At 42.4% G+C, this 24,288-nt stretch overlaps 2 protein-coding genes across 3 annotated transcripts in view; one reads left to right on the plus strand and one right to left on the minus strand.

The window, feature by feature from the left end:
- The window catches only part of coro7 (coronin 7), a 106,493-nt gene that overhangs the window by 53,665 nt on the left and 28,540 nt on the right, over positions 1-24,288 (plus strand). The window lies entirely within an intron of this gene.
- On the minus strand, positions 207-24,186 carry vasnb (vasorin b). Of its 2 annotated transcripts, none has more exons than XM_062438918.1 (2): positions 24,163-24,186; positions 207-4,124 (listed from the first exon to the last, which is right to left on the minus strand). In XM_062438918.1, the coding sequence occupies exon 2, from the start codon at positions 4,091-4,093 to the stop codon at positions 2,042-2,044; it is 2,052 nt and encodes a 683-aa protein (XP_062294902.1). In that variant the 5' UTR covers positions 4,094-4,124; positions 24,163-24,186; the 3' UTR covers positions 207-2,041. The 2 variants fall into 2 exon arrangements, with proteins under 2 accessions (XP_062294902.1, XP_062294903.1); XM_062438919.1 differs by lacking the exon at positions 24,163-24,186 and adding an exon at positions 17,426-17,469.

The following is a 24,288-nucleotide window of genomic DNA, read 5'->3' on the forward strand; positions in this document are numbered from 1 at the left end:
CAATCTGTCTGTAAATCTGATCATTTCTCTTACAAAGAAAAGGTGGAAACAAAAAAAAAGATAACTTGCCCATTTATATTTTTGGATATTCATTTAATGATAATACCACTTTTTCAGTTTGTACAAATAGTTCACAGAATTTAAAAAAAAAACAAAAAAAAACATTGAATGACAACAAAGAGCTTCCCAAAATAAACAGGGAAAAATTAACAATCTCATCGAAAATACGTTTTTATCTTCAATGTATACTACTTTACAGACAAATATTCCAGTTGCATTGCATAATTATTTTTTGTGTGGGATCTCAAGACATTTTGTTGGCATGGAAGTGTTAATTGTTAGCTGGAAATAGTGTGGGAAATTCACATATGTGTCTTTGGTGTATACTGTAGGTAGAGGTGTTGGGTGCTTCATGTGCTCCTAGGCATGTGGGCACACTGAGGGGATAACTGATGTCTGCAGGTTTTTGCACAAGACAGAACATGTACTTGCATTATCACTCATGTTGACAGATGTACACACACACACACACACACACACACACACACACACACACACACACACACACACACACACACACACACACACACACACACACACACACATACAGTTACTTTGAGTCCTTCTTTGCCCCATATTCACAGACTTGGATGTCAGCTCTCTGTGTTTTACGTAAAACCAACATAAAACCTTTTAAAAGTTTCATTGTCCTCCACACAACAGTATCAACATTATGAATAGGGTGTGCTGTGCGTCTGGGCTTTTCATAGTCTGGTTAGGTGTAAGTGAGCAAAACTTGGACCCTCTTTGCCAAGGAGAAATTGTGCACATGTTACCCCTAGCAGGCTATTTTTACTCAAGGGAAACACAATACACAACCACTATTTGCTTTGCTTGTTGTGGGCCAGGCAAAGTAGTATGTCCTATGTGAATTGTGGTTGAGGGATAAAACAGTTTCCCTTACAGGGAAAATAAAAAAATAAATAAAGTCAACGAAGTTCTCTTATGCTGTGGTGTAGTCATGTATGTGTTTACAGTAATTGATGCAAGCTCTAACTGGTTAAAATTCAGCGTAGTGCTGAAACAGAAGGGGTTCAGTCAACTGCTTTCCTCTGTAACTTTTGTAATCCTGCTTACCTTCTTCCTTTGTGATGGTGAAGCAGGCTGAGGGCTTCAGAATGGTGAAGGGGGATTTAGTCTTGAGTCTGTCCAGACTCACATCTACTTAGACTGTCTGACATTCTGGGGGTAAAGCTCTTTGATTGACTTTGCTGGTACCAAATGAGTTTTAATCTTCAAAGATTTTAATCTACTTTTTTGTCTGTTGGTCACAAGAGGTGGGGGTGGAAGGTTTAGAGGGCTGTTAACAGTCACAATGTTGCACAATAAGAAAATAAAAAAGACACAGGTATAAAAAAAAAAAAAAAACATACATACATACAAAACAATAAAATCACAAGTTTTAGAGCCAAATAAAGCAATACAAGCATCAGCAATTTTCTCTGCACAACTTCATTTAGTGTCTTAAAGGCAATTCACAGCAAGCACTGATCCCTTTGGGGTAGTACTGAGGAGTTACTACATGTAGCTGAAAGTGTTTAGTTGGGCTGTTGTGATTGGGAAAAGGTAGCACAACACCATTTCAGCACACACTCCTTTATGAACAGATAAAGGAGGGCATGAGGCCAGTATGTCCCTTGACCTTAAATTTCAGCCAATGACAACACACCATCTGTCCCAGCATCATTTGGCCTTTGACCTGCTGCTGATAACATGGGAGTGGGTGCCAATCCAGCAATGTGAGGGAAGAAATATTGTTTAAGCAGAATGAAGCTTTTAAAGTTCAAACATGTTTAATGTCTACTTAGACAAATGGAGGACATTGAGTCAACTTATGACCAGTTTCTCAATTGCTGGTTGGCTGGCTGATGCTCTCTCCTCCACACAGCAGCAGTCACTGGTCTCTGTATTTCACCAGTGGGGAGAACAGAGCTGAGGAATTTAAATCTTTCTTGAGGCCCAGGTAGCACTGAGCCAGATGTCAAAAGTAGGAAGGCTTGTGTGAAGACACATTTTTATTTGAAGTACAGTGGTCCTGTAGTAGCAACACCTCATATTCCAGATTGCCATTTTGAACAGCAGGTTCAGAGATCATAAGCTGGGGTTGTTTTTGAGGCAGTGCCCCATTGTCCAAACCAGTCTTTACTCCATCCAACTCTAGCTGCGAGGGTTCACATTCTAGGTCCAGGTGGCCTTTGGCCCTCTTCCTACGGAGATAACATACCACTCCCACTGCTGTTGCTATCAGTACCAGCAGTAGCAAGATGGCAATTGCAGGCACCAGCATTGTGGTGAGCCTCTTGTTCTCAATTTGTGCTCCTGTGACACTGATGTTCTTTTCATCAGCTGTACGGGCTTCAGTGCAGACACTGTCTATGCCACTAGGAGCACCTAGTGGACTGGCACACACAGTGTAGGTGGAGTTGGGCTTCAAGCCTCTCAGTCTATACTCTGGGTAGGATGCTGGTAGGCTGAGTTGGATCGGCCTGCGATCTGGCCCAGAGAGATTGCGATAGGTAAGGCGGATTCCACGGATATAAGGCCGCATTTCAATGTAGCGGTGGAGGTCCAGCAGGATTGAGGTGGATGTTGCTTGACGTGAGCTGATGTCTGGGGCATCTGCAGTGACAGTTGCCATGGGGATTTCAGCTTCAGGTGGTGAAGGTGGGTGATGGTTTTGGGTTTCACAATACATGCCAGAGGTACCAGGTGGACAGGTACACTCTACCTGACCATGCAGGTCCAAACGACATGTGCCCCCATGCAGGCAGGTGTGAGAGGGGCAGAAATGCTGTTCCTCATCTGAGCCCATGCTGGGGGATGGAGGGACAGGGGGCAGGGGGTAGTCATAATCTTTGTCTGTGGGGCTGCCACTTGCCTTCGGGACTGCAACAGCTCTAGTTGTACTTGGGAGTGTAGTGACAGGAACAGGCAGGGTAGTAGTAGTTTTGACAGTACTAGTAGTGACTGTAGTTGTGGTAGGACAGCCAAAATGGCTGTGCTCCAGTCTCTCCAATACCTTTCCTGCATTGATAGGTGGGAAATGGCAGCGGGTCTCCTCTGTTCTCTCCAGGGTGATACTTTGAGCTCTCAGCCATCTTGGGAACCAGGCCATGGTGCATAGGCAGTTGAAGGGGTTCTCTGCCACCGTGAGCTTTCTAAGGTGGGGGAAGAGCTGTGGAAACTCTTCAGGGAGGCCTTGCAGACTGAGGCTGCTAATGTCCAACTCCTGCAGCTCTCCAAGGTTCTGCAGGTCCGGAACTGTAAGAGGACCCATTGGGTTCCCAGCCAGGCTAAGATGAATAAGCCCCCGAGTCTCCTTCAGCACTGGGGGAAAGGACTCCAGTTGGTTTTCCGAGATGTCCAGTTCATGGAGGTTGATCAGACTACCTATGAGGTCCTTGTTCAGGCTGGTGAGCCCTACCCCACCCAATTTTAGCGACTCTAGATTTGGGGTTTGGAGGTCTGAAGGACCCAAGGTGGGTAAGACATTAAAGCGAAGGTCCAGCAGCAGCAGTTGAGGCATGGAGAGTGTAGGCAAAGATGTCAACTGGTTGCCCTGCAATTTGAGCTCCAGCAGGTGCTCCAAGCCATTAAATGCTGCAGGGTGGATGGTCTCGATATGATTACTGTACAAATAAAGACGCTCAAGCAGTGCCATGCCTTGGAAGCATTGCTCTGAAATGTGGGTGATTTGGTTGGATGACAAGTCCAGGTTTCTCAAAGAAGTCAAAGGTTCAAACACTCTATCAGGAAGTTCGGTCAGTTTGTTCTGACTAAGGTCTAGCATTTCCAGGTTCTGTAGACCATCAAAGTCCTCAGTGGACAAGCCCTCAATTCCATTTCCAAAGAGATAGAGGCTTTTTGTGGATGGGGGCACTCCCTGGGGAATGGAAGAGGAGCGTCTCTGGTAACACAAGATAGATCCTGGTGTGGAACAGGAGCAGTCACTTGGGCAGTCACTGGACAAGGTGCCATCAGGTAGAATGAGAAAGAGCAGGAGGGGCATCAGTAGAGTGAGAAAGACCTTCATGGTGCAGACTCTTTCTCTCTCCCTGCTCGACCTAAAACAGGAGAAGACATACACCGTTAGTGACCCGCATTTGCATTCAGAGGAATATACAGTAAATGCCTACTCAGTGGGATACAACATTAATTTACATAATATTCCTGGGACCAACAAGTGTGTAACATATATTGCACAATGTTAACAATTTCTTTCACGAAACATGTTTTTTCACTATGTAGACTACTTTCCAGATCAGCATAGGTCAGCAATTTAGTCAGTGTCTGGTTCTGCAATGTATTTCACAGACTGAGAATATTATCAGAGCTTTAACTATGCATAGCCAGTGATCAAAGGCAGCCTTTTTTCACAAGGTCTCTCAAAGAATAGGGCTATAGCTGTGACCTCAAGCTTCCGAGAGAGCTTTCTGTTCTACTCTAGGGAAAAGTTGACATAGTGGCATCCTGCCACACTTTTCTAAAGGGGTGCCACATTATCCCCACAGTGATCTGTGTAATAGATAGTACTGTGGGATGCCAAATCCATTGTATCCTTCACTAATGTTCCTTTAGATGGTTGTGTGTGTGACTAGCACACACAGACTCATATGAGTTCATATGTGTGTTGGTGTTTGTAAACAAAAGGTTTGTAATTGTGTTTAAATTGCCCACCCATCACTGTTTACAGTTCTGCACACACTATGTGGTTGTAGTGGAGTCACAGTTAACTGTTTCTCCCCATGTTTATAAAATACTTCATAGCGTATGAGACATACAGTGGCAATGAATAGATTCAATTTGCTTTGTCATTCTGAGATGATGTGTCAAACTATGTTTTTCAGTCCCTCTTGAGTCACTGAAACAGTGAAAAGCTTCACATACGCCTTCTGAATGATTCACTATAAACAGTGCTCTGGTGTCTCCAGTTTCATTTAATCATATTGTCAGCTTTGTGGGGCTGTATGTCTGCCATGCTGCACATGGCCACGCATCTGTGGATGATTTACTTTGTGGCGTTCTTAACATTTGCCGATAGCTCAGAGCTGCAGCTCCTGACCATAGATGTAAATAACACACACTTTTAGGGCTGCCTGATTATGGCAAAAATTGTGATCATGATTATTTAACATGATTACTGGAAACATAATGCATGTAATTAGTTTTTTCTTTTTTTTAAACTCTTTAACTAGCAGATTTCTTTGAACTTTAAATATAATTCAACTGAAAAGCAAATATAAGAAATTTTCTGAAAAAAAAAATAAGATTTAATAAATCATCCAGCACTACACACTTTGTGTCATTACGCAGACTGACGGCCAGTGCCACTTGCCAAAGAAGTGTCTCTAATACTGTTAAATATACAGAGACTGATGAAAGTAGATCATCAGGAAGATAAGTTTCTGTGATTTAAACCCATTCCACCTGAGCCTAAGCCTCACAAAACAAACACCCCAGTAGTGCGTCAACACAGGACATGAAAGGCCTGAAAAGGAGGGAAGCGATGATGGAAAGGAGAGGGAGAGAGGAATGAGTGGAGATAAAAAAGAAAGTAGTTGCTGACAAGAGTGTGTGTGGCAGTTTATTATCCTCTGTTATCGAGCGAGACGGCCTTGGCAGAGAAGAGGCAACATCTCTATCTGTTGACCATTTCTCTTTTTTAGACAGCTTTCGTCCTCTTTTTTTTCACTCTCAGTGAGTCAATAGAAAACTCTTTTTTGTTGAATCCTTAACCAGAGGCGCCTTAGCCTAATTTTCTCAAATACCCTCTGAATACCCCTTGTGTCCTGCAATTACTGTAGTTAATGTCATGATTTAAGTTTATTGGCTGGGGGTGAGGACAATGTTTAGCTGACATCAAATCTTGTTGTCTGTAGGAAATAATATTTATGGCACCCACAAGAACTGTATGTTGGTGGACTTGAATGCTCGTGGGAGCTTATTTTAGGACCTTAAATGGTGTAGTTGTTGCTGTCTGCGCTGCACAAATACCTGAATGGGAAGCCATGTATGTGTGACTTACAGTTTTACACAGATGGAGCACACAGAACACTCTGTTCTCACACTGCTTACCTAGGGTCGTTGCCCATCACACAAGAAATGTCAAAGAAATTGCTTTTGACGTCTTATTTTTCCTCATTTCCTTTTCTTTCTTTGAACTGTGTTCTTTCCTTCTAGACTTACAGAATAAATATATTTTTCTTGTTCATTTTGCATCATGTCATCCTTTAGATACACACAAATGACTGTCTGTCTGTAGAAGCACACTTGAAATAACAAAAAACTTCCTTCTATTCTTTTTAAAATTTTAATAATAAAGTAATCAGTGTTTTTAACACTTTTATCTAATACACAGAAATGTCCCATAGTGCTTAAGGACATACAAAATAACTTGCGTGTTGCTGTAGCTTTGTTTAATTTGCCTATAGGTATCAGTGCCACCTCTGAAAACAGGGTTGTCTGTTTTCTGTTAATAAAAATATTTAACTTAAACCAAGTGCATGTTACAGTAGCACCAGAGCTGCTGCCAATGGAAATAATTTCTCCTGTTTAAAATTAATTTGCTCCTCTTTCCGTTCACTCTGTTTAATGAAACATTTTCTTTACACAAAAAATGAGTGTCAGACTTGGAGAGGAGATCAATGGTTTTGGCGGCGCGGCAGAGAGGCAAAGGAAGGGTCAGTATCATCTCATCAGGCCACAGCTATGGCATTTATTTTCCTTCTCCTTCAGCATACTTTTCTTTCCACCCCTCCTTGAAATTGCACCCTCGCTGGAAAGACTCCCTGGTCTCTTATTTTTCTTTCTCCTGTGTATAGACTAAAAGTTACCATGGCATGCACTTGGATGATATTTTCAGACAGGGTCAAAATGCTGTTGTGTGTGGCCGAACGCTAATTAATTGACCCAACTCAAACCTCAAAGCTTGATTGAACAAAGCAGCTAACTAGTTTCCAAAAGGCAGCACCTGCTACCAGCACAGAAACACTACCTAAACTATGCCAGCCATGCAGAAAAGTTGATTCTACTTTTTATTGCAATTGTTTGTGGAAACTCTTGTCCAGAAAATCTAATGGTGATAGTTTGCTGCTGGCTACAGCTGAATGGGCAGCAAAGGTGAAGGGTTGCAGTTATCCCAAAATGTACACAAACTCGCCTGTGGAAATTCACTTAAACAGGTATGTAATTACATGTACAGAGCTGTAAAGGATTTTTGGTTCATGGCTCAGCGGGCTTGTGATAAGTCCAAAGGAAAAATGTCCTGTTTGAAATAAAAGTCTTAGTGGCAGGGATCAATTTTAACTAGAGCCACAAGTTCCATGGACAGCCAGAACTGTCTTAAATAGTAGGACATGGCAGTTTTCATTACAGGGCTCAGAAATGAGGGAGATGCAGATGGAAGAGGGAAAAGAAAGAAAAGAAAGTTTGGCTGCCGTACTGCGTGTGTACAGAACAAGGGAAAACAAAAGGATTTGGGAAGATAAACAGGAGATGGAGGAGATGGACAGAATCAAGCAAAAGCTGAAGCGCATGCAGATGGTTTGGGGTTTTCATATCATCACTCAGCATTTAGGCTTCAGTGCAGGATACAGCATATGTTTATGTGTCAAAGACAGTGTACTTAATGTTAAAGTAGAGAACAAACACTGCATGCGCTTGACTTTGTGTTTGTGTGAGAAAAGTATCATATGTGTCTGTATTTGTCCAAAAAATCCAATCTCATTCCTTCCGGAGATAAAAGGCTTTGGGAGAGTATATCAGGGCCAGAGACGGGTATAAAGGTCCAGAACCAGAATATGCAACAACATCAGTCAGGCTGTTGTGAGAGGAGTGGATGCTGATAAAATGAGAATATTTTTCTTAGAAACTCAACTTGGTGATTCTAGCGTAGCTCCCGGGGGCAGAATGTTTATTTGAGTGTGCCTCATTCCAAACCAGGCCAGGCACATCTGATAACCCAGTGGAGGAGAAACTGTGGTAGGGGGTGGATGGGGAGGAGTTCTCTAAATAATGCCAGATCACAGATAAATAGCTTAAAGGTTTAGATTCCTCTGTTGTCTTTCTGTTTGGACGCAAGTGACTTGTGCAGGTCTTATCTGTGTCTAAGATAAGGGCCAATCGTGGCGTCATGACAGTATGGATCCACAGTATACTGTGGTGCTGAGTGATTCCTGACTGTGCGGCTGTAGCCCAAGTGTTTTAAAGTGAGTGAAGGTGGAGAGAGGTACAGAGAGGTAGTAGAAAGACAGGCTTGTCATCCTGTGCAAGGAATGCCCCCTCCCATCTTCCCTTCCTCCTCCTTTCTTGAGTTGTAATTTCCTTTTCGCTCCCCTGCACGCTTGTTGAGACATTCCTGAGACAGCCAGCAGCTGAGCTCGAAAAAGTGCGCTTGTGTGTGTCATTGGCTAGGCATTTAGAGACTAACAGGAAGTTTTTCAGGGTTTACAAACAGACGATAGATCAGGTGAAGGATGGTGCTGCTTATATGATTGGGAGTAAAAACATCTTTGTGACCAGATCTGTTATATAGCGATTGCTATTACATCTGTGTTTTCATTTGCTTGAGTCTAGGTTTGTGGCTTGTATTAGAATAAAATGTGTTGGCTGATGGATATGTGGAATCACACGGGGGCCAGAACCAATGAGGAGAAAATACAAAGAAAAGAACTTGGGAACGTCTTTGCGCAACACAAAGCAAAATACATGGTCAGTCCCTTGAAAAGAAACATTAACAAGGAAAGGGAAGAAAACACTGTCTTTGCTCTCCCTCAAAGAATTTCTTATCCCATGTTTTCTTTTTTTTTCTTTTTCAAGATGAGGAGGAAAAGAAAACACAAGTAAGGGAACAGTGGAGACAAAAGCAGGTTTCTGTCAGCAGGGGCACTGGGGTGGAGAGGTGGATAAGGCCTGGCTTCAGGAGAGTGAAGTGGGCTTCAGCAATTAAGTCCCGGCAGGCCGAGCGTCAAGAGCCCTTATCTTCAGAGTTGAAGGCCAACACTGCGGGGCAATGAATGGTACTGGGGGGGGGGGGGGGGGGGGGGGGGATGTTGGTGTGTGTGTGGAGGAGTCGCAGGTCACAGCGCACTTGCATAATTCAGCTAGCTGGCCAAGACACTGCAGGGGGGCACCACGCCAAGTCACAGTAAGGGGATAAGGCTGCACACTACAGAGTGCATACTCAAAGAGGCCCCTTCTCCTCAGGGACTTTATCTTCTAAGAGTACAATGCTTGTGGTATGTGCATTAGAGTATGATCTACAGTGTAGCAGGTCTGATTGCTCAGTTCACTGGGGTGGACTACTAAAATACACTGCTCAGCTCCTCGTGTAGATTTACCACAGCAGAGGACATGAATGCACACTGGTTGTAAATGATAACTTAGGTACGCAGAGAAAGACTGGTGATGAATGCTGATGTGAGCACTCTGACCCTCTTGTTTCTCCTAAGTATTTTTGCCCCCTTTTCTATCCCTCACACAACGAGAAGACAAAGAGCCACTCTTCCAAACACACTCCTGTATTCCCATCTCTTCCCACTGTCAGTACCGACCATGCCACAGCTGGACCCTGTTATCCACAATCGAGCAGGGTTATCCATCAACATGACAAAGGGGTCAAGAGAGAATTGGTAAGGAGAAACAAAGAGTTATGTAGAATATCCTGGATGAATATGAGGATGAAAAGATTACCTAAGAGGTAGCTAAGAGGAAAAAAAGCATGTTTGTGGAGATGCCAGAGACAGGCAGCACAGCTATGCATCTGACAATGTCAGCTATGTTTATGTAAGCCTCTTGGTACGCATGTAACGCTGTGAAGTATTTGCTTATGACATGAGCTGATTTTAATTCTAATGTGGCGCTCTAGTGCTGGTTGTACTAGTTGAACAAACTATATTAGGCTATGTAAGGATCAAAGAAGGAGCCATGGTTTTTGGTATGTCATGTTAAAAATAATTATATTCCCATACTGTATCCGTGTGTCTTCAGCCAATCATCATTGCATCAGTATCACTGAACTGAAATACTGGTCTTCTTAGATGCATATATTTTTTGTAAAGACAACAACAATATCCAGAGATCAAGGCTTAGCTGCATAAAACATGTAAGGCCAGCAGTTGCCTTGCTAAAAAGCAAAGAGAGAAGATATTCTAAAATATGCTCTACTGACACAGCACTTACATCAAGGCCAATCAAGTCGGCAGTACGGAGGAGAGGAGGACATGTAGAATGAAAGAAGGATGATAGTTTTACTACATCTGTCATTGGCAATAATACTCTTGAAGCCACAGTATCATTGCTATGCTTTGTAGTGGTTTGAAGGGGTATTAGGGGGCATAGTAGTTTTACAATGTGCTGCACAAACAAAGCTTTCCAACTGATTTCAGCTCAACCACAAGAAAAGACTACGCAATAGCCACATCCATAGTGCGCCAGCTCTGCCAGTGCTGATTTATGTCAATAGGTTGCTGTTTTAATTAATGCAAACAACCACCTCACCAACAAATAGGCTCCTGTCAGGCTGCCTCCTTATTACAGAATACAGTTTATTTTCCTTTGCTCGTCCTTTTCACTCTTATTTTACACATTTCCCTCTCACTTTATGCTCCCTACGTTGTGCATATCTAAATTAGTTGCTAAGCTTCTTATTATTGGTGTGAAAGGTGGTCCCTTTCATCTTGGGTTTTATGGTTTAGTCCGGGCCTGTTTATGAGGACAGTGTGAAGCATTACCATTAGAGCCTGCAGCTGGAGAAGTTGAAAGAAGGCATAATATACAGTCCAGGGGTGACTGTGAGGGTAGCGGAGTTTTAAAACTCACATAACTCATCATGTATATTTGCTGCACTATAGGAACAAAACAGGGCAACTCAATGTTTGATTTAGTGAGCCGTGTCAGTATTTACATTTTGCGGTCCATTTACATTTTATGTGCTAAAGAAGTGCAGAATGTTTGATTTTTATATCAACACAATAAGTATTTAAAAAAGAAACTTGAAAGGCACAAAGCCTATTTAGTTTGATCAGATAGAAAAAGGACAGCTCAGCTAAATCAGTGAGCCAGAGAAAGACTCTTTGATGTCAGAGGTCAGGCTCAGATCAGTGTTTCAGTGTCCTCTGTAACTGTGGCCCAGACAACACAGATAAAAGGCCCTGTTTGACACGGGCATACACCCAGCTCTGGTTACACACACACACACACACACCTGAAACTGTCTGGTCCTCATCTCTGCAACAGGTGCTTTCTGCACTCCTGCAGGGCAACATGAAATCCAAAACCTTTGGAGTGTGTCTGAGTAAATGATGCGACCCGCGCCAAAGCTCTAGCCTGCACAATCCTGCCTCAGACAAGAGAGGCGAGGTGGGACCGGAAGCATGCAGAGTTGGACGACCAGGCAGCCAAACCAGACTAGAACTTGATCTCTGCAGCAGTCTAGCTTTGCCTCCTCTGAGCTTTAAAGCATAGAGGTCAGGCACTTCCAATTCCAAAAGGAAATGTGGACCATTTCCTTTTGTTTTATTGCTGAAGTATATGACAGATGTTGCTGTAGATGCTAGACTTGATTTTGTTGTTTAAGGCACACATGAGAGAGAGACACAAGACACTCTGGCTGAGGTAGACTGTCTCTCCCTCTCCTATTTCACACACAGTGTCCTCTTGTTTTGCCCAATGAGCGATGTCTCAACACTGACACACGTCTTTCACTACTGCACCCTACCCTCTGACCTCTGGGGACAGAAAGTCACTCGGGGCACAGTCCTTACCAAGGGACACACAAACACATCTGTCTGAGATCTCAACTGTAGGTTTCTCATATTACATAGACATAAAGAATAACCATGGCTTTTATCTCTTCTTATTTTCTTGTGGTTTGCTGTCTTGGAAAAATCAAATAGTGCTGCTCAGCGATCTGAAAAAGATGACCCCACTACTCTGCTGCTTCTATCTTTACTTAAATCAGTCACAGGCAAATGGCATAAAAACACAAACAACAGCTCTCTGCTGCATTGGCACACTCTCTGTCTCTGTCTTTCTCTGTTTATCTTTTCTCTTCTGTGAAAGAGCAGCAAACCACTACATTGCAGAAGTCACAGTCTGATGAGTCCAAAAGCACTACGTCATCAGGAAACAGTAAATACGACATCCCGGTGTCACAAAACTGGACTCTTTCCAGGCCTTGGCTCGTGGCTTCATATCCTGTCCACGGCTCCTCGCAAAATCAAAACTTTGTTGTACTGTCTAGCCCAGTCACTGTGAATACAGTGTTCTGGTAGAGACACCCAAAGGGAACTGGTCTGGGGCAACAAAGTGCAGTTTAAAAGACATGACATTTTTTCAAAACACCTGGGACATCCCAGCCTCAAGCAGGGACAGGACAATGTTTGTGCTGTGTGTGTGCTTGTGTTTCTAAGTGACTGGATGGACCAGTTTTATCAGTAAGCCACAAGCCCGAAGTAAAGTGCATGCTCCGACACACTGACATTTTTTCTAGCTCTTACATGATTACATTGCTGGTTTGTCACCTGGCCACCATGATCGTTATCTTATATGAAACAGAATGCCCACTTCTAAGCTGTTGCATACCATCTCTCTCGTTGTCAGGATTCATTTGCAACACAACAAATCAACCCAAGCGATCATGTATGATGAAAAGCTCCGTCAAGATCAGAAAATTGTTAAGAGTGAACCTGAATTGCAACATCAGTATTACTGACCTAAGTACACTTAAGCTATTTCTATTCTTGTCCTTGTATTAAAAGAACAAGTGATTGATGACATTTGTCAAATGCTGGATGTTGACACTGTTTTTTTCCATTGTCCTTTGTTGCAACAGTGTTGTGTGAGAGTTCAAATTGGAACTCTAAACTAAATCAGAGGGTGTGTATGAGTCAGGCATCAGGCAGGCACACTGACTGACTGTATGACCGTCTGACTGGCAGGCTGTCTATCCATGTTAGACAAACACTGTCACACGTACTCGCTGAGGAAACACACATTGTCGGCCCGCCTGTGTGCTTTACTGTCTGTGCACCTGGCTCATCTTTTCACTTAACTCGTACACTCATAGAGCTACCCACACAAACAGGTGACACTACTGTTTGACACATGATGCAATATTTCTAAAATTTTCAACTTCACCATGTTGCTCTTGCACCCTGTCCTCCCCCTGCTCCTGCGCTCACCGTCTCTCTCTCTCAGGTTTGTTCATGTAGCTGGCGAGAGTATGACAGGAATCTGATGAAGGCATGTCTCCTACACCTGCCAACAGCCCTGCAGGGCCTTGTGGAAACTGTGTTGCTGTCAAAGTGTTCATTAGGCTGGAGACCCTATAAATGCTCGAGGCTAAAGTCACGGGACAGTAAACAGAACCATAGAGCCGTGCTAGCACTGACAGGTAAACATGAACTTGTTTGTAGTAACTTAAAATGCAGCTTATGTTGACTTGAAGAGAAAACACACACTCACATTTCATTAGCACAGTGCAGCTTTTTAATTGGACTTAAAGCTGATATTTGTAGGTCAGGAAGGACATGTCTTTGGTTACACTTGGACAAAGCTTTTACTGTCTCACCATTCAACCATGTCTCAGCCTTGCCCCATTTTATCGATCTCTCTGTGAAACTTAAAATCAAGAGGGTAAACAAAGGAATATTCATCTCAAGGAATTCCACAAAGGCTAAAGTGCATGAAATTCATAGTTGCATACTCCAAACAGATCCCTTGAGCTTTAGTTGTTGCACTAAGTGCTCTAAAGTTATCAGGCTGTCCCCAGCAGCAGCATTAAGGCACTAAGGAACATGAAAAATGATCACTATGGGGTGCAGGAGAAAGAAGCAAACACAGGCAGATTGACAAATGAGTGATTTATTGATTGGTGTTTACTATTACTTGCAAGCATAAGATTTGATTGCCTGTGTGTACATGAGTTGAGTATGGTTTGAAATTGAGATTGAGCCAGTTGTCAGTGGAAAAAAGTAATTTAGAAGAAGTAAAATGTATGTTTATCATCTAATGTACCCCTAATATTCCACTTAGATACCCCTAATGTATCTAAGTGGAATATTCCTCATTTTCTTCCTGAACCAACCCCCCTCCCCTCCCCTCCTCTATCTAAGAGTTACCGTTTGTGATTTTTCTAGTCATTCTGCCCCCGCGGCTTTTTAAAAAAACAAAACACCTCAGACATATGCCACACACACAAGATGGTGCTGATTAGGATGTCACAAAGGAATTTATTGAGAAACGGCTGCCTGTGTTGGTACCGTGCCAGCGCTTGGGAGGTTGGCTGGCACACCAGGCAGCACAGCCGTCCCACCAACAACACTGACATGCCTCTCCTCCGTGGCCTCGGGTGCCCTGACATTAACTCGTGAAATAATCACTGTTGACTTCATTAAAGTCGTTGATTAAAGCAACTTTTTAGGAGGTGTCTTATACACACACGTCTAACTTGATTCATCCAGTTTGTTCTCTTCTGTTTGAGAAGCTCTTGACAGTTATACTTTTAAATTAAATTACAAGCTAAAAAGCTGTGGGCGATTTAGTATCATGACTTACAAGCAGTGACTGAAATTGAACAGTGGAATAAGAGTTTCCATGAAGAACTAAATCTGACTTTTAATTCGTCTGGATGTTATCCTAAAATTTCACAGATAAATGACAGGATCTTGTGAGCCAACATCAGTCTGTAATCCCTAGTTTGATCATCACATTGACCTGCATACTCTACCTGTGCCAACCACTGATTACACAGGTGAGCCCTACTATCTTAGTGAGTGTAAAGTAAATCAGTCAGTAACAGTCTATTAAGATGTCATCATTGACCCCTGACTCCACAATTTGCCTGTAGCAGGTGCACCATACAAGAAGATTCCTTATATTCAGCATAAACAAGGTGAGTGCAAAGGAAGGGGAGGAGGGTAGTGACAGAAGTAAAGGAATAAACAAGGGAGCCCTCTGTAGCGTTCTTTTCCCTTTAGGGTGCAAGTGTACACCGACTGCAGACAACTTAAATGCTATGAATTCAATGATCTACCTCAACAGATCTACAAATCAACACAATATGAAATACTTCTGATGTCAAAAGCATTTAGCAAGATGATCTGCTGATATTGGGGGTAGGATCTGCCAATTTTTCCACAGTGCTCCACTTTAAAGGATATTACCACTGTTGTTTGCACGTTTTGGCTCCTTGACCACAAATAATATACCTTACATTTAGGTTGACGTTATTAAAAGCATAAAATACAGTTTTAGACTTATGGATACATTTTCCAACCATTACAGGCGGCCATTAGTTTTATTTTATTTCCATACAGTATGAAAATCAATTATCAGTAATGTTAAGTGTTAATTGAAAGTATTCTTATAAGATAACGCAGCACAGTATTTGCAAATCAAAATACACTTAACCCAAATTACCACATGGCATCAATGTAAGATTGACAAAACATGGACTTGATTTTCACCACAATAGATTACACAACTCATTCAAGATAAAGGAGTCTGATAGTAGATTTTCATACTGTAAGGAAATTAGTAGAAAACTGTGGATGCCTGAAATAGTAGAAAAAAACACATTCAAATGTCTAAAATGGGGGGGTGAATGTTGCTTTGTTATTCTGGAAGCGGACAGTAATTTGTCTAAATAAAGAGCAGTATGTTTGCTTGTATGATGTCATGACATCAGACAATGATGTGTATGAACGGATGTGTTGATGCCTGTTATACCCAGAACAAATGCATACTTGTGTGCTTACATATGTGTGTATGTGTTATGATGGTAATGATGTGTGTGGTAGAGTTCATGCATACATCGTCGACACATGCATACAACACCCTTATTTGCCTTTCAGTAGAAATATTAACATTAATAACAATTACACACAGTTTCTATGGTGATTGGGTGTTAATGAGCAACACACCTGAATGGGTGAGGTTGAATTAATGTTGTTTTTCACCTTCAAGTTCAGAACACACAGAGCTGCCGGACGCGGTAATGGGAAACACAGATGAGTAAAAGCCAGACATTTGGCTTGAATTCAGAGCCATGTCACATGCACACACATATATTTTACTACATATTCAAATACGCACACGAAGGTGCGGCTGAGATGTGTAGCCAGTACTCTGGACACACACAGGATGTCAAGAGTGTGCTTTAATCCATGCCAGCGCGTATGAGCTTTGATGTTGAAACTCCAGGATTAAGGCAGAAACTGCGTCAGTGTGTATATTGACACTGAAGCATTGCCTGCATGGCAAATAATTTACAGCAAGCCAGTGGACACACCATGCACAAATTCCTTATCCTGAGGAATGTGTGCATGTGTTTTAACGAAAAGTCAACAGCAGAGGAAGAAATTAGCGCCACCGCCCTCTCTTCTTCTCTGTTTTTCTCTGTCAATCCCAAGGATTGACCAGGCTGCTCAGAGAGAGGTGGACGGGTTGTAAGGCAATTAACGAGAGTGGCCGTGTGCGTCCGGAGGCCCAAGGCTACAGTCTTGTTCTCTGTGTGTGTGTGTGTGTGTGTGTGTGTGTGTGTGTGTGTGTGTGTGTGTGTGTGTGTGTGTTAACAAGCCCACACAGCCCTTGTCACAGCTCACTGGCAACTAGCGCAACGCAGGAGTGAAGTGGAACGAAGGGAGAGAGGTCAAGTTGGAAAGAAGAATAGAGAAGTATAGCGGCGGTTTTCACTAGTGATGCAATGACAACCAGTATATGTTAAAAAACGGGTCACAACTCATTTTCACACATTTGCAACTCGACTAAGTCACTCTTATGCCTTTTCCTCCCGTTTGTCTTTGTTTACTAATTCATGTATTTTTTGAGAAAACCAGTAAAACAATAAGCCGTACACGAACAGTAGACAAACATTGGGTTAAATTTATTGAGATGTCTATCTCATACCCATTTCCGTTACTTCAGAAACCAGACAGGCACTCTAAACTTTCACCATCCTCTTTTTTCCTTTTTCCTTTTCCCTCTTGTCTGTAACCCTACACAGCCTCACTGTATCTATTAAATGCTGTATGTGTGTTAAGAGAGCAGCTCTTGTTCTCCTGCCAGTCTTGTTAAGAGGCTCAGAGTTGTGTGAAAGGACTCTACTGAGGAAGCAGGGTGTTACGGTTAACACAATAAGGACCGCCAACAGCGTGTGGTTTGGGTTTCTGGATGCAAATATTCAAAGGAGTGCGTTATTATGCCGCATCAAACATATAACATTCCTTATATCGTACATTAGGTCTGATGAAAAACTATTCCTGATGTTCACAGTTTGTTTGTATTATGTTAAGTGGCCACATATTATTCATAATTACACAGATTACAAATAAAACTGTCAGATCTAATTCAATGCCTCACTCACCCAGTGAAGACGCTTCCTCTTCTACCCTTGCTCCACTTCGCTTGGCTTCAGGACTTCTTTCCCTGGAAACAACACAATTATTGCACCTATTAGCCAAATATGTTGCAATTGACTCTCTCTTCTGTTTATTTGGAACCCAATCCCCTGCCATGCATTATTAATGGCCCACAAGCAAAACAGGAAGTTTTTTTCCTGTTAATTGGTTGGATTCCAGCTGTGTGCGGGAGCGTGCTGAGCGCTGGCAGGCCGTGTGGCAGCACAAGAGAATGACAGAGCGGGGAGAGGAAGAATGCAGGCCGACCACTCTCCACTCTGTCAGCTCCTTGTCTTATGGTATCAGCCCATCACCCGTGGCCTAAGAGCGTGTGTGTATCTTTGTGTGTGTGTGTGCGTGTGTATAAAGCGTTATGAGACGAGACAGTCACTTCTTGTTTGAACCCCTATATGCTGTAATGCTGTGTTCATAGCACTGTTTCTGGTATGATCTGTGAGATTAATTAAGTTTCACCAGCTTAACCTGTTATCAATGAGATATTGACATCAGGAGTTCACCAAAGTATAGATTATTTAACAAGAGTTAAAATTTTTAAAATAATTCACAGTAGATTGAAAGAATTCATTTCAATTTCCATTTCCATTTCAGTGTTTTCAAAAACGGGACATTTCTGCCTGTTTTCCCCAGTTTTGATAATACTGTTTATGTGTTTTATAATAATTACAGTCCCGTTATCCATTACCAGAACGATTAGTGTGTGTATATTTATGCCTGGGTTCATATGCTTGTAGCTTTGTATGAATGGTATTTTTTTGCGTGGTTATAGGATCATAAATGTGAGTTGGTTTTGGGAAAACCCCAACACAAAGTGACCACTTGATAGATGTTATATTAGTGGGAGACGTTTGGCTGAGAGCAGCACCCACATTTCTTCCTAATGGCAGGCTTTTTTGGTTGCTCATTTAAGGCATGGCCATAAAATGGTTTCTAAGATGATTAACTGGGATGCACACAGTATTTCTCGCTTTTACGCTCCCATACTTACACACACACACACGCACACACACACACACACACACACATGCTGTTAACTATACGCACATGCATGCTGAATAAACTCACTTTTCCAGTCTTGTTTCTGCAAAGCTGTGTTTTTCCGTCATATTTTTATATACTGAAGCTGTGAGTCAAAGTGTCTCTGTGTGAGGATGACGACATAAACCTGATTGTGTAACACCTGAAACCCCACTCTACTTTCCATACACCATGTTTAAGTCGCACTGTAGCACAAGCTGGTGCACATACAGAATGCAGTGTTTACATCTGAAAATAACCTGTCAAGATCCTGGCCTTGGTTTGGCTTGGTGACCTGCTCTAAGGCCTTCACTGTGCTCTGCATCCGTGTGTTTATTTGTCTTTGTGAGTGTTTTGAACTGCTGCACAAAGGCGTATGCTCATGTACATGTTTTTTGTGTGTGCTCAGCTCATCTATTTGGGTTATTTGCATACATTTCATTGATCTGTACAGGCAAACAGACGTAAGAATACATACACATAAGTGACAATCCTGCGTTTTTAGCTGCTAAGTATGGGGACTCTAATGCACTGATCCTACTTGCGGTCAGTTTGACGAGGTCCCAGTATCTCCCTCTTAGACAATCCCTTGACTGCACTGTAAATATTTAGCTTTCAAAGTGGAACTAAACACTCAAAATAGATGCAAATCATCTTTACCGCTAAGCTTTTTGAATGACTGTAGCACTTTAAATGACAAAACTTGACAACAATATTTCTGCCTTGTTACGCCGTAATAGCTTAGTCTCCTCCACATAGAAAACATTTGTTCTTTTATTTGTGCAGACTACGCACTGCAAAAACATGGTTGTATCTTTTAACCTGCCAGTATTTCTTATTTTCTCTCTTTTCACCATTATTGGTGTACTTTCATATTTATCCTGTCTTGAGGTATCTATTTTTTTCTGCCATTCCCTGACTCTCTTTTTAGAGCACTGATACTTTACAGTCTTTCTAGCCACTATAATTTTCTTTCTTTCTTCCTCTCTGCTCATCTGTTAAACATAAATATCTCCTCACCCTTCACTTGCTCTCTTTCTCCTTTTTCGCTCTGTGTCACTCCCTTTCTCTTTCCCCATTTGGTTTAATCTCTCAGAACAGAGCAGTGCAATGTGGTGTTAATGTTAGAACCACTTTGTAGTGGCATCATCTAAAACTGCCAGTAACTTGTACAGATTACAGCTCAAAACATCAGTGCAAGCTATAAACCTGCTGAAGAAAGGTGGGATAAACAGGAGAAAAAACTTGCTTGCTGAAGGTGTGCTGCTTAGCTTAACATTTCATGTGACATTCAGATTGTTGTATGTTGCAGCGGCAAGCTGTGACTTGTGGCACTGTCACAACTGCTCAGCTGTTGATTGCAGCGTTGAGTGATTGAGATTCGGGCTGATACGTGGTGGCATTCGGATACACACATGCAGACTTTTGCACGTATACACACACATGTTTCTCTCTCCCGGTCTGTCTCAGGATGCCTCTGGCTCTCTCCCATGTGGACAGCAGCAGATAACAACTCTATTTGTGTCCCCCGGCTGTGACAGAAATAGCCAATAAGAAAAACGGGACCCGCAGAACTCAAACATCGACTGATGCAATGAAAGAGAGCGGCTCTGTGCATACGTGTTGACTTGTTGGTACGACGTGCCTTCATGAAAGTGTGTGTGAATGTCGCCACGTTCTGTGATGAAGTAGGTCTCATACATTTGGTGACCCGATAGTGAGCAGACACACAAAAACTCACAGGCACACACACACACGCAAACCCTGTGTGACCTCACAAAATTACTCTACCGTCTTATCACTCAAACCATATTTGGAGGAATTTGAACAGTTAATGTTCATCTCAGAGCTCATTTGTTTAATTTCCATCGGTCATTAATAGCAAGAGGTTAAATATTTGACCTTCCTCTCAAAGGGAGATCTGTTTTTACTTGTTTTGCTTTTGGTCAAACAGTATAGGTGTGTGTGTGTGTGTGTGCGTGTGTGTGTGTGTGTGTGTGTGTGTGTGTGTGTGTGTGTGTGTGTGTGTGTGTGTGTGTGTGTGTGTGTGTGTGTGTGTGTGTGTGTGTGTGTGTGTGTGTGTGTGTGTGTGTGTGTGTGTGCGTGTGTGTGCGCGCGCCATTGTGGCTTTGCTCTGCCCAGCAAGATCTGGTTCAAGGCTCATTTCCTAATTACGGTGCTGGCCAGAGGTAATTACAACCTTAGATTAAGAGCTGTTTCTCTTTTTCTACAGGCCCACTGAAATGCAGCAATTTGTGGTGGCTTTCTGGGATGAGCAACCTCCCTCTCATCCTCACTCTGTCTCATTCTGCATGTGTCTCTCTCACTCTACTCCTATCTCTAAATACTTCACTGGAGTCAGTTTAGGAATTTGGGGGATTTTTGGTCTTTTGCTGATTTTCCAACACATTGAGAAGGTTAAAAACATAGTTTAAGTTTGAGAATGTAATTTCTTTAGTGCCATTTATGATTAGGGGGTCATCTGGCTTAAAAAAACAGACAAACATATATACGATCTGACTGCAGTGAGCATGCTTGGATGTGAACACATCAGTTATTTGGGGTTTGTGTTCAAGCTGGGGCACTCCAAAGCCCTCAGATCCTTTTGCATCTGTGTGTATATTTATGCAAGGTTTTGAAGTGGTTCTTCTGAACGCATCATTTGGCTGCATCGGCAAGCTCTTCTTCAATTTAGCTTGGCAGGCGAACGAGCTGGGGTTTGCCTCTGCATACCGCCGGGTCAGCATTGAAGTGTGAGGCTGAGACCTTTGATGCCGGGGTTTTATTTAAGACGCCTCCTTCGAGAGAGAGAGCAGCTCTGGCTTTCGGTTGTCAACAAGGGAACGCTCCCCCGCTGGGCAGCACCTGACGCCGCTGTGAGGAGGGGCACGCTGAGGCCTTTAATTCTGACAGAGGAAGGATTTGTACATCTTGAATTCTCTTTCTTTTTCTTTTTCTTTCTCTCACTCACACACACTCCTTGCTAATTGTGATGAGACCTCACTTTCACGTGGCTTTGAGAAAAATACATTCACACACTAATTCCAACTTTCTACCCTGTCGACTCCCCTCTCCCTGCCTGCTGCGTGAGTGCCCCACTCTTGTCCTCCTCTCCTACCTCCACCTCCTCTGCCCCCTTCACCAGGCCTCCTCCCTAGCCTCAGCACCTGACTTTTAACCCTCTAATCCCTCTGATGCAGTACGCAGGATCCTTCAGGAACTGCCCCTAATTGCCCAATGTGAAAAACCTCTAAACTCCGCCAGTTTGCAGAAAGAAAAAGGGGCAGCCTTTCAGTTAAGAGAACTGTGTTGTGTTACTCAGCAAACCCACTGACTCCATAAACTCCTGTAAAATGTCCAGCAGATCTCTCGTGAGCAGAGGATTTAGACATCAGTGCTCTTTTCCTCCCAAGCTCTTTGGCACAGATAATGAAATGCCAGCCTTGATTTTGTAAAAAAAAAAAAAAAACGTTTAAAACAAGACAAAAAACCCCAAAACAGATAAAAGTACAGACTGACACAATGTCGGAAACTAAATCCTGGATGAGTAGTGTGGTTTCGACATCACTGTCACAGAGGTGTGACATCAGTGCTTAATTGTCTAAATTGGGTTTTATGACAGAGGGCTCCTTCGCCTTAGCCATGCTTCCCAACCACAGAGAGGCATTTAAGGGCAAGATATGTCCCTTGGGGAAAGGGTAAATCCACCCAATGTGCATGTGTGCCTCACTTAACGCTCACACCAACACGCACGACTGCACATTTCAATCTCAGTGCCATTATACGTTATGACACTAATGTTTTGACAAGCTAAATAATTCAATGCCCTTTAAACCTTAATTTCACATTACAAGTGAAGAGACGCAGTTAGAGCTTCACCCTGCCTCGTTTATTCCCTCTTTCTGTCTCTTCTTAACTCATAGACACCATTCGCCCTCTCACACTTGTTTAAAACCTCTTTCAGTCTCTCCGAGAAGCGTGTCAGTGTAAACAGTCACTGTACAAACACAACATGCTGCTGTGTGTAGAGAGTGAAACACCGCAGAAGAAAGCAATGAGGCCTCGCATTGTTATTGTGTGGCTCCACATATAGAAAAATGACTTTACTTGCACACTTCTGCCTTCTTTACCACGTCAAGCTGTGCCCACAACCACTCTCTTGTACTGTAAGTGTTACAATCTGTTCAATCAACATAGTAGCCTGAAAGTCCACCACATTAGTGAAGGATAATTGGCCTCCGGTGGCTGCCCTGCTGTGTCTGGTAGCCTAATATAAACCAATTACAACCATTATATACTGTCAATGATACGGTAGCTTCTCCTATAGCATGATGACGGTCTGTGAGGAAACACATGGCAAGGAAACGAGCAGTTCACCGGCGTAGGGGTTAATAGCGGGGCCATTGGAGTAGTTTACGCCGCCTGTTTCGCCCCCGGGAAAGATTATGTGATTTTCCGTGACTGTTTGTGGGGGCCGTGTAAAAGATGCTAATCTGGCTGAAAGCTCATAAATGATTGTGGTCAGAAGACTGTTCTTACATGAATAAAGCATCTCGAGTGAAGGCATATAAACACTGTTATATGTTTTTTTAAAGCTCATTCTTTCCCTGTTGGGTCTTGGGGCTACTGAGTGTCTTAAACAGGGAATCACATTTCTGGTTATCACCCCAACAACAGAGCATAAACACTTACATAATTGTAGGGTTAAAACTAAGTTTAAAAAACTACTCCTGTGGATGTTTAACAAATGAGGCTCCTTCTTTCAGAGCCGTTGTCCAAGAATGAAAGTTTACACTGAGAGATTAGGTGATATAATTAGGAAATAACAGTTACACTGACAGCTCCTTGTACCTTTTACTATGCAGAACAGATATTGGTCGAAACGCGTTGAGTCATGTCATTTTATTCAATGTTAGTTTATTGGTGGAGTGGGTCACTCAGAGATTTTAATCTTTCAGGAATTTGACCTCATCAGTCTTTACTGAAGAAAACTGATGTCTCTCTAATTTACGAGTGTACCTGTATGTGTTTCATTCCTCTCTGTCTACACTGTACTGCCTTCAGCTAAAAATCAAAACAATTGAGCCGTTCACCCTTTAGATCTGTCTTTGGAACTGGAACTTTTGGAACACGTTTTAGTCAAAGTCAGAAGCTTTACTTATCATAGTAACAATAAGGGAGTTATGGAGTAATTTTTACAAAGGGTAGCAGTTGCAAGTTGATGGATATCTTTAGTATTATCCTTCCACCCATCTTGCTTATGACGGAAAGTTGGCCACCAATACTGCATGACAAAGCTAAGACATGTTCTTGTCAACCATCAATCTTTCTGGTTTAATGAGTTTCTCACAATTTGTTTTTCTTCCAGCAAGTTAACACCCCATCAAGTCAATACATAGCTGATACTATGATACTAATACTAATACAATACTACTATGATACAGCTAGTATTCAATTGTGTTTGTCATTACAATGGAAAACAGATCCGCTACATTGCCAGAAAAGTTTCTCAAAAATATAAAATAATAAGAAATGTGTGATCTACATTAAGATATATTCGTTTGGTGATGCTGTATAATGTTAGGTCATATTACTGTCTCCAGATTTAATCGAGATGTTGTCAAGATAATCTGCAAGCTGACACAACGCTACAGTGACTTTTCATTACCTGACCTCTGATAGTCCTGCGTATTGAAACTATTTCTTCTTTTTTTTTAACTTTATGTTGTGGGACGATCCCCTTTGTCGGTCCAAAAACAGCTGTCCTCTGCGGTGAGCACGGCTTGGTGCGGTC

The sequence above is a fragment of the Scomber scombrus genome, chromosome 18, assembly GCF_963691925.1.
Source record: "Scomber scombrus chromosome 18, fScoSco1.1, whole genome shotgun sequence".
NCBI lineage: Eukaryota > Metazoa > Chordata > Actinopteri > Scombriformes > Scombridae > Scomber > Scomber scombrus.

Coding starts and splice junctions, on each gene's coding strand:
- vasnb (XM_062438918.1), bottom strand. CDS start 4,093: ATGAAGGTCTTTCTCACTCTACTGATGCCCCTCCTGCTCTTTCTCATT.